The sequence below is a fragment of the Lynx canadensis genome, chromosome A1, assembly GCF_007474595.2.
Source record: "Lynx canadensis isolate LIC74 chromosome A1, mLynCan4.pri.v2, whole genome shotgun sequence".
In the NCBI taxonomy this organism is placed as follows: Eukaryota; Metazoa; Chordata; class Mammalia; order Carnivora; family Felidae; genus Lynx; species Lynx canadensis.
This window is the reverse complement of record NC_044303.2, coordinates 179,108,755-179,126,350: the sequence shown is the minus strand read 5'-3', so window position 1 is coordinate 179,126,350 and position 17,596 is coordinate 179,108,755. Positions and strand designations below refer to the sequence as shown.

Genomic DNA, 17,596 nt, shown 5'->3' with positions numbered 1-17,596 from the left:
AGTTGGACCTAAGGGTTATTTTTTGAAGTTCCTCCTGATACTTATCTGTATCACCTACGTTGTCTTCAATAAACATGTATATTTAATCAGACCATAAAGAAATCATTTGCTGAATAAACATCTTCAGGTTTTTAATTCTTCTCAAGACCTTCAATGAAAGTTGTGCCTTCCCTGGCACTACACCACGGCCTTCCTGTCCACGCTGGAGCATGCCCTGAACTTCTAGGCCTGGCTCCCACAGCCCCTGGCCTCAGCCCACTTTTGATCATGGCTCCCCATCTACTAGCACATTCTTCTCCAGCCAGACTGGTCCCCTCATGGTTTCCAAACCAGACTTGTGCTTTACGCCCTGCCCCTGAACCTACTCTCAAATGATTCAGAAACACACACACACACACACACACACACACACAAACAAAGAGAAAGAATGCAAATATAGCAAAATATTGAAAACAATTTGTGAACTAAGTACATGCTCCTAGTACTAATTTTGCAACTCTTTTATAGTTGGAGATTTTTAAAATTAAAAGTGGGGGGGGGGGCATGAAGGAGCATTATAATGTGCTTCAAGGTATAGGCTTTGCTATGAAATAAGCTAAGTGGGCAGCAGTGACCTGAAGCGAGTTACTTACTTCCTAGGCCTCGGGTTCTTTGTCGGTAAAATGAGGGTAACAAATATCATAGTGTATTTATGCCCTACAATTGCCTGGAGGATGGAATAAGCATGTGCAAAGGGCTGGGTGAAGAGTCTGACACACCCTCGAGCATCGTGACCTATTAGTACCAGTGTTAAATATAGAAATCAGATTTTGAATGACGATGTGACCCATGATACTGTCTACCTCCCTGAGCAACTCAACCCTCGGATAACGAAGGGAAGTTCTGTGGCTCGGAAATCTTTTGCTAGCATGATTTTCTTCTTGCCTCTGGCCTGGGGCAGCCAGAGAGCAGTACGGTTCCCACTGGCATCCGTACCTCCAGGTCTTGGCACAGTGTCTGGCCCAGAGGAGAGGAGGAAGCCAAGAAGTACACAAAACCCCAAATGAGGGACTTGAAGGGCTCAGGTTGTGCTTTCAAGAAAGTTCTTCTCATCATATACAAGCTGGTAATTTTGCTGGTGCAGCCATTCTATTCCCAGGAGCCTTCCAGGAGATGAGGCATTACCTTGATAAATTAGCTGTGGATATAGGCGTCCTGCAGTTGGCATGGAAATACAATTTTGTTTCCAATTAAGCCTGATTTCTAGGCCAAAGTATTTGCCTGCCTCACACTTGGAGGATTATTCCAGCCAGATCTATTGTTGTCGATGGTGATAGTACTCCCAGGAAGTAGGCTTTCGTGGACACTGGCCCATCGGCCATTGAGTGTTTCAACCAGTCAGGGATGTGGCCTCTGTGTGCAGGTAACACTTTTCCTCAGGAGCTAAGTTTATGCAAGTAGATTCAAGAAAGTTCACCGTAAAGACAGGCAGTCTATTTGTGGCAGAAATTTTTAAGATGGAGTACAGATAGAAATGGGTTGAGAGGGACAGAGAGGCAAGTTGGTCCTCAGTGGTACTCGCAAGAAAGAGAAGTGGGAATTTGCTACTAAGGAAAGGGGGCAGTAGGAAGCTCTCTGGGCTCAAACAGAGAAGAACCTGTATAATCAGAGGAAAGAGACATGTTTGTTCCAAGAGAGAATGAACATTTGAGGAGCATTTTCTCTGCGCCGGGGACAGTGCTGAGCGCTCCCCATTCAATACTGCACCGAATCATCACGAGCCATCTATAAAACAAACTATGTTATGCTTGTTTTCCAATTGAGAACATTGAGACCCAGCAAGATTCAATAAACTGCCCAAGGTCCCAGGCAATCCAGATTCAAACTCTCACTTTTGTGAGCTTTCTTCCCTACAGGTTCCCTCTCCAAAGACAAATAAAACACATAATTCAGAGCCATAAGGAGAAGGTCACACTAAGCTGAAACTTACCTCCCAAAAATGTAAAAATGAGAAAAAAGCTTTTCGAACGTGGCCCAAGAGAAAGAGTACAAATTACTGACAGCTGAAATTATTGGGGAAATAATCTGATGGAGAGCCAAACAACACCCACCTCTGTTTGGGTTTATTCCTGTCTTCCCCACAAGGAGTGAGGTCTGAGAACTGGGAGTGATGATCCAAGATGCTGAAGAGGCTCACACAAGGTCAGGAGCTCAGAAAGCTCTGGCTACTCCAAATCAATGAAGTTCTGGCTTGTGGCTCAGGGAATTTCAATGGAGGGTGTATAAAACAGTGTTTAAAGACACATATGTATAAGAGGTTTCTAAGAATATGACTACTTGAGTTGTCAATAGAGTCACAGGAAAAATTACTTAAATACCAAGAAGAGTCACATGATTCTTGGTATGGCCTGATTTTTATTACTAATAGCAAGAGAGGAATCCAAAGCTCTGTATAAATAAGCATGCTGTCAACTCCTGGACAAATTCTAGAGTGGCTGAGTGGACTATTAAGCCGATGGTTTGGGAACAATTGGGAAAGAAAACAAGGATCACTGAGAGAAGTGTGGGGTCTTGAGAGAGTCATGTGAGACCAGCCTCTCTTCCATTCTGCTTTTTTTTTTTAAGTTTATTTGTTTGTTTTTGAGAGAGACAGAGACTGTGCTAGTGGGGGGAGATGCAGAGACAGGGCGGGGGTGGGGGGGAGAGAATCCCAAGAGGGTTCTGCACTGTCAGTATGGAGCCCGAAGCCGGGCTTGAACCCATGAAACTGTGAGATCATGACCTGGGCCGAAACCAAGAGTCAGATGCTTAACCAACTGACCCACCCTGGTGCCCCCCATTCTGCTTTTTAATAGAGTGAGCCATGGGATTGTTGTAGCCCCAGTGTCCCTGGATTCCCATCTAGTGTTTAATGGGCTGCGGGCTGGTGGTGGTGGAGTCAGACAGATTGTAGCTGACTGCATGGCCCCTGTCTGTCTCAGTAATGCCCACATCAGAAGATTTGCAGGGCCTTTTTGGTCACATATGTTTGGACCTCAACCTACATCTGTTCACCCTTGAGGGATGTGACCTCAGGGAGCCAGCTGAAAGCCTGGGCTCTGTGAGAAGGTATATGGAAGCATCCAACAGATTCCCAGTACTGACTGTGCTCTGCTCGGCATTCTCCGTTTGTTATAAGGAGCACAGGCTGCAGGGCAGGAATCACAGAACTTTGAGAGTAAGGTCTGAAGCCATACTGTCCAGGTTTGAATCCCAGCTCTGCATTTTGCTAACTTCTGATCTGTGATAGGCTAAATTCCTCCTCTGTGCCTCGGTTGCCTCATTTAGGATGTGAAGATAGCAATAGTAAACTAAAGAATATTGCTAGGATTAAATGAGCTATACATGTAAAAGCTAGGTAGCAAGGCCCTGTTTTTAGTTTGTGTGTATCAGGAAAGAGGGAGCTTGGTAAGGGGTGGTGGAGATTATAAGAGATTAAAGACTGCAACTGAGGGAGAAGATGCAGCCTTTGGATAAATCCGTAACTCTGTCAACCCATCAGCTGGAAGTTGTTGGCTTTGCATCCATATTCATCCCTTCCCCATCTCCCAAATCCTTTAAGGAAGTTGGCTGAGGATCATCTGTTTTATGTGAGTGGGAAGGGAGAGTCATGGAAATCTAGGAAGCAGCTGAACATCTTAATATTATTGCGAACATTTTTGACCTTGCAAGCCTCCTCTGTGAAAAACACTACACTACACTGGGGTGAATTTCTCCCTGTCTTTCTGATCTTGCTTTGATCTTCCTCTTGTCCCTCCATGTGAAAAGGCAGCCACTGGTGAGGTACAGGATAGTTACACTTTGTTCAGACAGTATACTCCCAAACATTTCATATAATTCAAAATTCCCTAAATGCAACTCTACTCCAAAAGACAGGAGATAACATTTACGCACCAGCCTGTACTGTCAATTAGCAATAGAATGACTGCAGTTTACAATCCACTCACTTGAAAAACGAGCTTTAAAATTAGGAGAAATTCTGGATACATTGTTGATGGAGTGGGTCTGGAATCATTTCAATAATTCACAGAAAGATTTTATCAATATTTGAGATTGCACTGTTTTGAATTTGCGTAAGTTAGGTTCCTACCTTTTTCTTCACTGTGAAAAAGGAAGACCTTGGTAATGGTGGGGAAGACTGGCAAGGATGGAAAAGCTCCTTGAAGGCAGGCAGTGGGTCTGATTGATCTCTGGCCTCCCCATCCCCTGTCTCTGATCCCTACCACATGGGCTGATTCCCAGGGGAGGGGCATAGGGGAGCAAGCCAGGTGCACCTCTCCAGGTGTGAGTCACTGGCCCGTGAGATGAAAAGCAAAAAACGGTGGAAACACAAGATGCTCATTAGCAGTGATTTATTAAGAACTGATGAGGGCTTTCTGCTCCTAGGCAGCTATTATCCCAAAAAACATTTTTCCTCAGTGTCTAACTTATCATGCTCAAATGCCCACTATTTCACGCTCATCCTGTACATGGAGTTCTGTGAGCAGCAGGCAGATATAATCCAGTCTTATCGACAGGAGGAGGGCATGTGTCCCAAGCCAATGAAGGTCACCATTAATGATGCATGGGGCACTGGGGGCTGGGCATTTTTCTAGAGGTACATGGCCTTTCCCCTCACAGGGGCTGTTTGAGTTTCTATGTATCTTAGCCCCAAATGCAGATACATGAAAACCATGTGTGAAGGAGTCCCTTTAAGCGAGACTTATGGTGGGGACTTTTTCTTATTATTTATATTAAACTTAAATTTTTGAGATACTTGCAGATTCCCATACCACTAGGAGACATAATACAGAGAGATCCCATTGTATGCTTTGTCTAATTTCCTCCAATGGTAATGTCTTACCATTAGTACCATTACCATAGTACAATGTACCTCTGAGGCTTTCTTTTTTTTTTTTTTTCAACGTTTTTATTTATTTTTGGGACAGAGAGAGACAGAGCATGAACGGGGGAGGGGCAGAGAGAGAGGGAGACACAGAATCGGAAACAGGCTCCAGGCTCCGAGCCATCAGCCCACAGCCTGACGCGGGGCTCGAACTCACGGACCGCGAGATCGTGACCTGGCTGAAGTCAGACGCTTAACTGACTGTGCCACCCAGGCGCCCCTCTGAGGCTTTCTTAAAAGACTCGGAGGACTTGAGACTTCCCTGACCCCAGAAGGGAGAACCTCTGGGGAATGGTGCAGTCCCCTTGGAAGGAATGTCCCCAGATAAGAACCTGGAGGGTATGGGGTATATCAGGGCTCTCTGGTTAGAAGTAAGAGATGTTCATGCAGATTACAGATGCTCTCCCCTCACATCCCTGACTTGTATGAGAGCACCATTGGGTTCCAGGGACGTAGCACTAGTCCTTACCTGGTCCCTGGGGCTTTGGGGGACTGGGGCCCTCAGCCTTTCAGCTGCGTCTGCTCAAGTACTGTGGTTGACAGTCCGCTCTGGAATGACACACACAGCCCAGGGCTTGATTCCTAGCTCCTCACCTGCTATATGAATGACCTTGGCCAATGACATCTTAGAGCTTCAGTTTTTCATAGTATCTTATAGAGCACTTGCCATGTGCCAGTCACTAGTCTAAGAAGCTTGTAGAATAACTAATTTAATACCAACAATCCTAAAAGGGAGATATTATTAGTTCCTATTTTGCAAATGAGGAAATTGAGGTATTTGTCCAAAGTCACCCAGCTAGTGAATGGCAGGGTTGGGTATTTGAAGCCAGGCAGTCCACATCACAAGTTCACGTACTTAACCACTGTCCTGTGCTGTTCTCTCCTCTCTGAGGTAGGCTGAGTAGTACCTTGCTGAATTTCTACAAGGCAAACTGCTTAGCACAGTGCCCAGCATGTAATACATAAGCACCAATAAATGCTAGCTAACATTATCTTTGGTATAATTGCTTCTGGGAGCTTCTGAGTATTTATTTCTTATTATGGTAATTAATAATTGCTTCCGTTCTGGCCACCTACCATGTGCCAAACCTTCATTCAGCCCTCCCAACCACCCAAAAGGAGGAGTCACTTTTTCAAGATGAAACAACTGTGAATCTGAGAGATGAAATCTGGCAGAGGCAGAGACAAGATTTATACCCTGGGGCTGCGTCTAGAATCACAGCTCCAGAAGGAACTTCAGAGATGCCAGCCTAACTTCACATCCAGCTCAGGAACTGCACTGTCAAACAGTCATCCATCCATTCCGAAAAGCCCGGTGACAGGGCACTGGTTCCCTACACCAGTGGTTCTCATGCTTGGGGGTACCACAGAAGCCCCTGCAGCCATTGTTAACATACAGAATGCTGTCCCCCTCCTCCATCCGCCACCCCACCCCACTCCACCACACTCCCTTGGGCTGGAGCCGGGGCCTGAGAACGTGCATTTCTCCCAAGGCTCCCCAGAATGCTGATGTCGCTGGACCAGGGACTGTACTTTGAGAACCACTGCTGTAGGGGAATTTCTTGGAGTAGTAACAGTAGAGACGATGGCATCCTCCACTTATGCCCTTTTCATGTGTGAGACAGGCTTCCCTTGCAGGGCCAGTGCCTTATACTTACCTGCATTGTAAATTATGCATCCCCATCTATGTGGTTACCTTCCTTCCATAGAGGGCTCTTAAAATTGTATGTTCTCAAAAGCCTGCCTCTGATTGGAGCCCAACCCCTCCCCAGCCTACTTCCACCTGTTTGGGGACGTGAGGCTCACCCTTCCAAATCTTCTTAAAATGATACCTACCATTGCTTTTCTCATTAAAAACAAAACCAATGAAACCACACCTTCCTACTGCTGAAAACTTAGAAAAGTATGAAAAATAAAAAGAGGGATGAGGAAGAAAATGAAAATTAACCACCATCCCAATCCCTCTGTTAATATTTTGATGTATTTTAGTATATTTCCTTATAGCCTCTTGATGTATATATGTATATTTTATTGAGGTATAATTGACATATAACATTACATCTGTTTCAGGTGTACAACATAATATTGCGTATATTGCAAAATGATCACCGCACTAAATCTAGTTAACATCTGTCACCATACATAGCTACAAATTTGTTTTCTTGTGATGAGCACTTTTAAGATTTACTCTCTTAGCAACTTTCCAATATGTAATACAGAATTGTTAACTATAGTCACCATGCTGTACATGACATCCCCATGACTTAAGTATTTTAGAACCAGAAGTTTGTGCCTATATTTGTTAATTTTGGAATAAAAATGCATATAGCACTGAGTGTCCTAAAAGCAATATTCTAAATGTTCTGTATACGTGGGACCTGCTGTCTCATAATTTCATTATGGAATTCAAAGAAGGAACTGAGGTTTGCCAGGGACGGCAAAGGTGGGCCTTTGAGCCAACCGAGAAAACACAGGCACAGAGATAAGCATCATTGTTGTCTGTGGGGCGGGGTCCGTGGCGCAGTAGAAAGTGGGTTTGAGCCAGTTGAGTGGGGACAGGCGATGGGAAGCTGTTACCAGCTGGCCTGGAGCTCTCTAAAGCACCAGGGGGCTGTTGCACATTCCATATCCCATCGTATCAGGAATGAGTTAACAAAGGGATTTCCCAAGGCCCACCCACGTAGCGGAAGGTGGGAGGGATAAGAGCCCTAATAGTGAGAAGGCAGGGGGAGGAGACATGGATACATGAGTAGGGAGAGGCCTGGGGGCCCACCCAGTCCCCTCCGGCCGAGCATGCTGTGGCATGGATAGGTCTACTTCTGAGCCGCCAGGATGGAAAGGGACTGGTTGATCTTCACCATGGCGATAATGAGGAGGCCACCGGTCAGCAGGAAGGTGGGCCAGAAGAGAGAGAAGAGCAGGGTCTGGGGTCCATAGAGGCGCCGGTACAGGACAGTGGTCTCATTCTCCCGAGTCGTTGAGAAGCAGTAGAAAATCCGATGCTCGTGGAAGTTCGTTCTGACCTTCTCCACATCGGCCCGGGCCACCTGGTAGTTTTCCAGGCTGCGTGGGATGTAGGAGCACTGTGAGGGGAAGCAAGAGCACCCATGAAGTCGGAAATCCCCGTCGCTTTGGGCAAGATGAGGGGCTGGCATGAAGTAAGGGAAAGTGTTGGCTTTGGCGTTGGGTCCCCCGCTGGGAGTTGGGACTGGTTGAAGCTTGGAAGGCTGTGCACTGCTTGGTTCCAGAGGGCACCTTCACAGTGTCATTTGTGAGGACAGTGGGCCAGGAGCTGCTCAGGGTACATGCCCACACCTGGAGGGGGGGCCCAACTGGAGTCCTAGTTCTGCCTCCACTGGCTGTAGAACCTTAGGCAAATTGCTCACCTTTCTCAACCTTGATATCTTATCTCTTAAATGGGTTAATAGCAATATCTCCTTCAAAGGATGTTATTAAATACGCTTCAAACTTAACTGGCCAATGAGTGACACAGACCGAGTAGGCTCTGCATTTGGATCCAGGGCAGAGGTCATACGCTCAGTCGCCCACGGGGCTCACACTGCAGCATCCACATGTGAAGTGGGGGAGGGAAGAGATGACGGGTGCCACCTGACACTTCCCCTGGTGCCAGGGACAATTGTTGGGGGGGGGGGGGGGAATGATGAAATAAAGAGAGCCAGAAGCTTCCAGACTGGCAGTCCTCACGCCATCCGGACGATGCATGCCATGTGATCCAGAAGACCTGTTGTAGCCAGGCCTCCAAAATTTCAAGAAAAGCCAGAACCCCAAATTTTAATGTGAACTCCCGCAGTTTTAAAACATTGGCAAAAATTTGAATCAAAAACCCTCCGTGGTTCTAGCCCTTTGTGAGCCAAAAAAAAGATATTGGCAAGCCAGTATTTGATACTGGGATTCAAAGGAAAAAGACCTTACATTTGAAAGAGCTTGTGCAGGCAAAGCACGGCACACACTTAATTCTGACACTGATTGTTAGGAGCCTCTGGCCTGGTCAGGTGAGGTCCATCTGGAAAGTTCTGCAGAGGAGGCACAGAATGGAGACCCTGCTTTTATCTCCGTTCTGTGCCGGGAGGTCTGAATGTTATGTATGTGAGGCTCTGGGAGATATTCTGCAAAGGTGGTCCCCCCCGTCACAGAATCTGCAGCAGACCACCTGGCCGGAGCACAGCTTCCCACTCACTCTGAATTACTGAGGGCAGGGTCCAGAAAACAAGTGATCCCTTCCTACAGTGGTTTGAGACCACTGACCTAGTATAATCATGTCCAAGATCAACACGTGTAATGTTGAGCCAGCCTCTCCCCAGGCCTTGGTCACTTCCTGGATGTGAATGAGACCCCATCCCCAAAGCTGCTAGCCCACACAGCACCCATCCAGCAGTAAAGAGGATGGTTGCATTCATGTTCTGACAGCCTGGGATGTGGGGTAACTGCCACCCAAGTAGGTACCCAGCCAGCCAGGGAGCAACTAAGGCTGGGAAACACTGCCTCCAGGGAATCTGCCAGTCTAAGTTGTTGGGCACTGCAGGGTCCCATAGCAGGTGAATTCAGAATTCTGAGCTGAGAGGACCTAGCCTCTCTCCCCAGTGCCTCTCACTATGACCTTGGTAACCTACCCCATTGAGCAATGGTGTGGCTGTGGAACCAGACAGACCTGGATTCAGCCACCAGTTCCAAGTGGTACAACCTCTCTGAGTCTTGCAAAATGGGTTTGTGAGGACATTAGAAGAGATGATACATGTAAAGCCCAAGCACAGAGCCCAGCACATGCTAAGTGCTCAGTAAATGGAAGATGCTATCAAAAGTAATAACAAAAATAATGTGACTTAACTATGAAATTGCAACAACAGCTCTTTCTTTCCATTCTTAAAGAGGGACTGGTGGATAAGCTCTCAGGTGAGGGCTTGTGCCCATCCTGGGCCCCTCTGTGTCTTTTGCCAGCATGTGGTCATGCTGGATCCTTTGGTGGGACTTTTTGACAAGACACTGGACAGGAGTTCACTTTGCAGGACCGACCTCAGAGGCCTGGGGCCTATCTGCATCCTCTGTCCCCTGTCTGGGATCCAGCTACCTCTGAGTTATATGAAGGATCTGAAATGGTCCAACCTTTCCCCAAGTCCTGTGACAACACATTCTCAGCACAGAGCATGGGAAGGGGCTTAGAATCTCTTGCACTAAGGCTCATGGGAGAACCAGTAGCTGATTGGTAGCCTCCTTCCTCAGAGTGAGGCTGGGGGGCGGTAGCCTTGACTGGCCTTTCACACGTGAATCCGGAGCACGCCCAGCTGGCCCAGAGCACTGGCTCCCTGTACTCCAGAGCTGAATGAAAGTAGATGGGGTAGCTGGCTCACCAACCCAGCTGCTTGACAAAACCACAAAGGGCGCTTCCACTGTCCCACCAGAGCAACAGCCTCTTTAGAACCTCTCCTGGTGATGCCTGGGTGCCAGGAGAAAGAAGACAGAAGAGTCTGTGGCTACCAGCCTGCACTGTCCTTACAGGTGCAGGCAGAGCATGCCCACACGCTCTCACATGTCTCACATGCTGCAGACAGCTCACTACAGGGGCAGATCTGGCCCCTTGCTCCTCTGAACTGGCAACCTCAGAGTCAGGCAGGCAGCCTGCAAGCCGGCCTGCTCGCAATTCCTATCACACCAGTGATCCCTTCTGGTTGTCTTTGGGAATTTGCTTCTTGCTCCTTGGGATAAATCAGCAGCCACTGAATGCCAAAGAAGCAGCAGGAGTCAGGCAGGTGCTGATTCAGGAGGACGTAGGGGCTCTATCCCCATCTGGTGGGGCTGAGTCATGTTAGTGCTGACAAAACAGGTCTGGTCACCTTGCACTGTCCAGACCCATTTCTCTATGACCCCCCGACACTGTCAGTAATCCCACTGTGCACCATCAACACTCTGCCCTTCCCATCCCATCCCAGCAGCTACCAAACTCTGACTGTCAGCATCCATCCTTACTGCAGGCCCTACCTCCATCCTGGCTGCTTGTCATGGCCCCAGGCTCTCTGCCCAGTCGTTGAACTTCACACTCCTCTGTACCACTCTGATCATGCTCCCAGGACCACAGACCCTTTAAAGACTCCTGTTTGCTCGCAGAGGTAATTCTAAGCCTTAGAATCACCTGGAGAGCCCTAAAATTCTGCATCAGTTGATCTGGTGTAGGAACCCAGTTTTGTTAAGTCCCCAGGTGGTTCCAATGCATGGCCAGAGTTGACCAGTGCCAGATTGCCTGATCACATTTCAATTCCATACTTGCATAGTCCTTGGCAGAGATGACAGGCACACAGCTTGTACTGTGCCAGAATATCATTAGCATTTCTCTTCTTTATGGTCTACTTGGATTTAAGTTCCCGGTAACCAGTAGAGCCTTCCCCTAGGAAATGGTAGGCATTTATGACCCCACCTCCTGCTAAAATCAGCACCATGGCAGGGCGCCTGGGTGGCTCAGTCAGTTAAGTGTCTGACTTCGGCTCAGGTCATGATTTCATGGTTCATGAGTTCAAGCCCCGCGTCAGGCTCTGTGCTGACGGCTCAGAGCCTGGAGCCTGTTTCAGATTCTGTGTCTCCCTCTCTCTCTGACCCTCCCCCGTTCATGCTCTGTCTCTCTCTGTCTCAAAAATAAATAAAACGATAAAAAAAAATTTAAATAAATAAATAAATAAATAAATAAAATCAGCACCATGGAGCATTATTTGGAGTGAACTTGTTCCAGATAAAGCTCCGGCTTTCTGGTACAAATGCAAAGGAACTTGACCTGTCCCGGACCCAGGTTGATGAGACAGGTCTCTACCTGTCCCAATGGAATCGGAGAGATTGGACCGCCTTGGCATTTGCTCTATTTGCTATTCAGGCAGACCAACCTCTATTTCTCATGAGGTTGAATCATTGTGTTTTTTGGTAAAATGGTGATGGTAAATAAGCTTAGCCCTTCCCCCAATTCGCTTCCTTACGCTGGACTTCTAAAGCTTGAAAAAAAATCTCTACTGGATATAAAAGTCTAACTCCATGCGTTGTAGGATAGCTTCTTCTACCCACTTTGCTAATGGTGCTGTGTTGTGTCTTGAACTGGAATTCAACACTTACTTCTCCTTTCCTACTGTGTTGTGTTCGCTGTTTCATCCGGATATCCTTAAAGACGATCTTTTTATCAAAAAAAAAATCAGTAAAGTGTTTTCTATAATCTTTTTTTTAAATATAGGAACTAATTATTATCCATAACTTGTAGTGTTTTCACTAAAGTTTTGCTTCTCTCAAAAAAACATATAAAAACCTTTCACAAACAAAAGACTTTCTGATTCCGTAGGTGGGTCATGTGGAGCCCATCTCTGCAACATCTTCCTGTCCCACTGAGCTCTGCGTTGGTTTCTGCAGCACGCCTTCCAGTACCTTCTATTCTATGCCCTCCATTTGCCATGCATGCTGCCTTCCATGTTTCTGTGTATCTCACCCCTGCTGATTTTTAAAGCCTAACACAAATACTTTCCTGACACCCTCACCTCGCTGTTGGCTAGAAAAAGTCACTCCTGCCCTTGACCCCATAATTTTCTCTTTTCCTCTCTATGGCACTGATCCCTCCCCATTAGATATTATTTCCCATGTAAGCTCTCTCCTCCTGAGTCCAAAGCTCCTGCCACAGGAAGTGCTCCGTGACTATTGAATGAATGAGTGAATGGATAAGGCCAACTTGTATTTTCTGTAGGAAAGACTAGGATGGTGGGTTGGGGGTGCAGGAGGTAGTGATGGGAAAAATCTCCCAAGCACTGGTTTCCAGAGATTTCTCCAGCCTCTGCTTTCCTGGGGGAAGCAAGGGGGATCTCAGGAGTTCCCTCCCATGGGGTCAGCTCTGGGTCTGGTCTCTCATTTGACTCACCTTATACAAGTGCCGGCTATCCACCTGACATTGAACTCAGCACACTACACAGCCTCTGTCTTAATTAACAGCACTCCAGCAAAGGTGGCAGCTGAGCTTAGAGGGGCTCACTGCCTGCCCCAAGTCATACAGCACTTAGTGGCAGAGTGGGGATTCCAACCCAGGTCTGTCTAACTCCAACCCAGAAGAGCTAAGTCTGGCTGGACCTCATATCAGCTGTGGACCCTCATCACGTAGGCTCAGGCTCCATGCTCTAGAGTGGAGATGTGGATCCAGTTAGGAAGAGGCCCATGCACCTGCCAGGGGCAAGGGGGATATGTGCCCATCCCCTCCTCCCCCCCCCCCCAAGTCAGTACCTGCTGGTTCTGGTCACGAGTGTCCTCCGTGTGGTACAGCACAGCCCACCGGCCCACAGCTGACACATTGACCCACAGGCATGGGTACTGGGGCACCTTTTTGCCCTCCAGCTCCTCTTGGTCCCTGATGTTGGTCTCAATCAGGTGGCACGTGGATTCCTGGGTCCACACGCTGGGGAGACCATGTGCACATACATACATATCTCAGAACCTGGGTGGCACAGAGCACCAGGTTTAAACCCCTTTGGAGAGACTAGGCCTGGGACTTCCATCTTGCCATAATCATCTAGCACTAAAGGAGTGTGACCCCACTCACAAGAAGCATAGAATCAGAATATCAATGCTTTTAAGCCTCTTAGAGATCATCTAGATAAATGATTCTCCCCCAGGCTGCTGACCCAAAGCCCTGGGGAGCTTTTGAAAAGATTTCCATGTCCAAGCCATGCTCCAGAACAAGGGAATCAGAATTTCTAAGGTGGGCAGGGCCCAGGCCCTGGTATGTTTTTAAAAGCCCCCTGCCTTGATTCCGATGAGCAGTCAGACCTGAGACCCCTTAGCCCTAAGCCACACCATCCTTACCTTGCAGGTGGTGGGAAGAAGGGCTCAGAAAAGTCGAATGACTTTTCTGAGGCCACACCGGACCTGTGCCTTTTCCCCTAAAATGAGTGGATGTAGAAGGGACTTGATGTGTGCCAGGGTAGGGAGGTTGGTGGGGATGGCGGTCAACCTGGAGATAACGTGTCATAGGCACACAGCAGTCCTGTACAATGCCTCTCTCGAGTAAGATTCCAACCTGGAATCGCTCCAGGGTTATAAAACATGGGGAAGAAGCAGGCCCAGGAGAGGCTAACAGGCTCATCAACCCATCAGGGGATCAACTGTGACTCATCTCCCGTTTATCAGGCAAGACACACATTGCCAGATGGAGGAACTATCAGCAGCTGGAAATGTCCAGAGGCAAGGGTCTGAGACTTATCCTCAAAACACAAGTGGAGAGAATGGATCAGGAACTTCACACCTTTTCCTTTAAAAGATCGAGTGGTTGACATGTCGGGGAGCAAGGGCATGGAACATCTGTGAGATTCCAGAACAGAGCTCCAGGGGAGCAGGCTTTGGCTCAGTGTGACATTTCCTACTCAGAAAAGCCCCAAAATGAAATGGTATGTACAATGAAGTACTGAGCTCCCTGTCACTTGAGGTATTCAACAGGAGGCTAGATGCCCACCTGACTAGGAGGTTTCCGAAGGGGAGACAAACTGTGCAAATGAGCTATGAAAATCTAGAACTCTGATTTCTCCAGGGTTAAACTCATGCTGGAGCATTTCCTCTGATCCTTCACCGTTTCTTGTGAGAAGAGCCTCCTATGTCTGCCACCCCCAGGTCCCAGAATCCCGGATGAGCAGGGTCCGGTCAGGCCTACCCTCCCTGCACTTGAACCGTGAGCCCTAAGACTGAGGATTGTCCAGACCTTCCTGCCTGATGTGAAGTCAAGGGGAGGGGTAGGAAGAGGCTGGGGTTCCTGGCAGAACAGACCCTTGGGAGAATGGCTGGAGGGTGGGGCAGCCAGGAGAGTGCAGTACCTTTTCTGGTAGAGGGGCAGCATGGTCGTGCCCAGGATATAGTAGGCAATGACAGCACACACCACCATGGCCACACCCAGGCAAAGGGCTCGAGTCTCTCCCCGCTTCTGGGCCATCACCAGCTTCTTCCCCATGTCCACTGCAGGCAGCGGTCATTTCTGGAGCCACAGAGGCAAACAGACACGGGATGAGCACAGGCAGCAGGTAATCCCCACAAGGGGGAAGGTAAGAGGGGAGGTTACTCAAAGATCAACACCACCTCTAGTTTTATGTGGAGTGTTGCAACTTCAGAGGGCTTTTTTGACCCTAATGGAAGCCTCCCATCAGCTCTGAGAGGCAAGTATCATCCCCTTTCCACCGTTGAAGGATCCGGGGCCCAGAGAGGTAGAGTGACTAGTCCAAGCTCGCATGTATGATAGGCTCAATAATGACTCCTAAGAGGAGGTCCATATTCTCAGCCCTGGAATCTGCGACTGGTACTTTACATGGCAAAGACTTTAGGGATGCTGAGATGGGGAGATTATCCTGAATTATCCATGCAGACCCCAAATGTAATCACAAGGGTCCTTTGACAAGAGGAGAAGGTAAGAAGCCAGAGGAGACTTTGGACTTCTGGCTTCCAGAACTATGTGAGAGGAGATTTCTGTTGTTTGGGGCCACCAAGTATGTAGTAATTGTTATCGCAGCAATAGAAAAGTAATACAGTGACATAAACAGAAACAGTAGGCAGCAGGTGTGGAACACCCAAGCACTTTCTCCTAGGACACTTCACAGTTTACCAAACAATCCCCAGGCAAGGCTGGCCGGGCTGGGGGCAGGAAGCAGAGTAGGGGCAGCAGGGCCCCCAGCAGGCAGTCAGGTAGGCTGCGTACCCCGAACACAACGGGCTCTTTACTGGAGAGTGGGGATGCACTCCAGAAGCTGCCATTGGTGAGTCCCCTACCTTCCAGGCTACTCAGTCCTCCCAGGGGCACTGCCTCCTCTGCTGCATGCCTTCTTGTGTCCTCCCAGCCCCTGGGCACTCCTGACACTGGGAAGGAAGGGGTGTTGGGTGACCAGGTCTGGGAACTCAGGAGGAGAGAGGAGAGGAGAGGAGAGGAGAGGAGAGGAGAGGAGAGGAGAGGAGAGGAGAGGAGAGGAGAGAGGACAGGGAAGGGGAGGGGAGGGAAGGGGCTCCCCCCATAACAGAGAAGTTTGGAACCTGCTGTCTATTCAGGTCTCACCTGTCTGTAATGCTCTGGTGATACTGTTTACCTACACTGAGAGAGTAGATTTGCAGAGTGGTGATAAAACCACGCAGGACAAAAGAATGGGGTGAGGATATGGATATGGATATGGTTATCGGTATGGATGGGATTTAACAACCACAGGGAGGGCCTTCAGACAGGAAGAAGAGTAGGAACTGCTGATATCCCCTGAGGCCTGGATAGGAAGAAATGGATTGCCACTATAAGAGGAGGGATTTCAGTTAGACTCCAAGAAGAATTTCTCACTTTTGAGAGTTGCTAAATATCTGGACTTTTTGGATATATCTTTCATTTGGAAAAGTCACTCAAAGTCTGGGGTCAATTTCGGAAAGATGGAGAATGAAGGAGAAGGTAGGATTTTGGAGGGTCCTCTAGACCTGGTATTTTGGTTGACATTCTCTTCCTTAAGGACAGATTGTAGAGTATGGTGTTTAAGGGTTTGGTGGGGGGTGGGGCAGGGAGGACTCTGAGGTCAGCAGATCCGGGATCAAATCCTGACTTTGCCACTTAGCAACCATACGACTATAAAACAAGAATAATAGTACCTGCTTCAGAGAGTTCTGACAAAGATCAAGTCACATGCCAAATATCACATATTGATCACAGGCAGGCTGTCACTAAACATTAGTTACTAGTATAACAAAGGGAATCCTGAAGGTTTGGAGCAGAAGCCCCCAGTGCTCTTGCTGAGCCTATTTTTTGTCCCACTCCTCCCCCGGGGACAAATGCCAGGACCAGCCCTGCTCTCCGGGTGGCTACCCTCTGGTGCTCTGAGAGCTGGGACCTGAGTGCTAAGACACTGAGGTACTAGAGTGATCCAGCCATGGAGTGATCCCCCAGTAGGCCACCAGACCATGGGCCCAGACACCAGCAGTTCTCATCTCTCTGCTGACACCACTGTCAGCATCTCTGGAGCCCAGAATCCTGATGGACCTCCCTTAAGGAAGGAAGTTCCGCGGCCAGCCTCCCTCCCCCACGATCTCCCCACTAACCCCCGGTCAGTCGTCAATCGTTGGAGAAACCACTCCCCAAGGGCTCTGGACGCACTACTCACAGTCTCCCGTGCCCTGGAGTCTTCAGCAGGCAGACACTTCTTGCCTGGCCCCTGCCCCCACCCCAAAAGAGGCTGCCTGAGCTGCAGCGAGAAGCTTGGGCTCCCAGCCCATCTCTGAGAAAGCGGGCTTTGGTCCCCATCTGGGACAAGCCTCCATGCCCAAACATGGTCAAGTCTGAGCACACAGCCCCGGGACACAAACTCAAGAGAGTAGGTACCAACCCAGGAGACAACAGCAGCCGTTACCAGGCCCCCACACCTGCAATTTCCAGGGTCTGTAGAAAACAGATTTTGAACAACAAAAGACAGCAAAACTGAGAAGCCAGGAAAGACCATCCCGGTGCATTTAGAGACATTTCTTCATCACTCAGTCTCTCTGGTCTGGCACAGAAGTCAGGAACGGGAAATGAATTTCCTTTTGTTGACATGAGGGAAGGAGGAGGAGTTAGAGCTCCAAAGGTTGGGCTTATCAGCCACTAGGGGGCTGGCATTTCCCCACAGGAGCATCCAAGCCCTCCAGAGCCTTCGACACTTGCATGCTGTGTGACCCTGCGCAGGTCAC

At 48.5% G+C, this 17,596-nt stretch overlaps 1 protein-coding gene across 2 annotated transcripts; it reads right to left on the bottom strand.

Annotated features, from left to right (window-relative positions):
- Positions 1-7,098: 7,098 nt before the first annotated feature.
- KCNMB1 (potassium calcium-activated channel subfamily M regulatory beta subunit 1) lies at positions 7,099-17,390 on the bottom strand. 2 transcript variants are annotated; one of them, XM_030327712.1, is made up of 4 exons: positions 17,257-17,390; positions 14,734-14,891; positions 13,154-13,325; positions 7,099-7,986 (listed from the first exon to the last, which is right to left on the bottom strand). In XM_030327712.1, the coding sequence occupies exons 2-4, from the start codon at positions 14,865-14,867 to the stop codon at positions 7,717-7,719; spliced, it is 576 nt and encodes a 191-aa protein (XP_030183572.1). In that variant the 5' UTR covers positions 14,868-14,891; positions 17,257-17,390; the 3' UTR covers positions 7,099-7,716. The 2 variants fall into 2 exon arrangements, with proteins under 2 accessions (XP_030183572.1, XP_030183563.1); XM_030327703.1 differs by lacking the exon at positions 17,257-17,390 and adding an exon at positions 17,035-17,155.
- Positions 17,391-17,596: the final 206 nt, after the last annotated feature.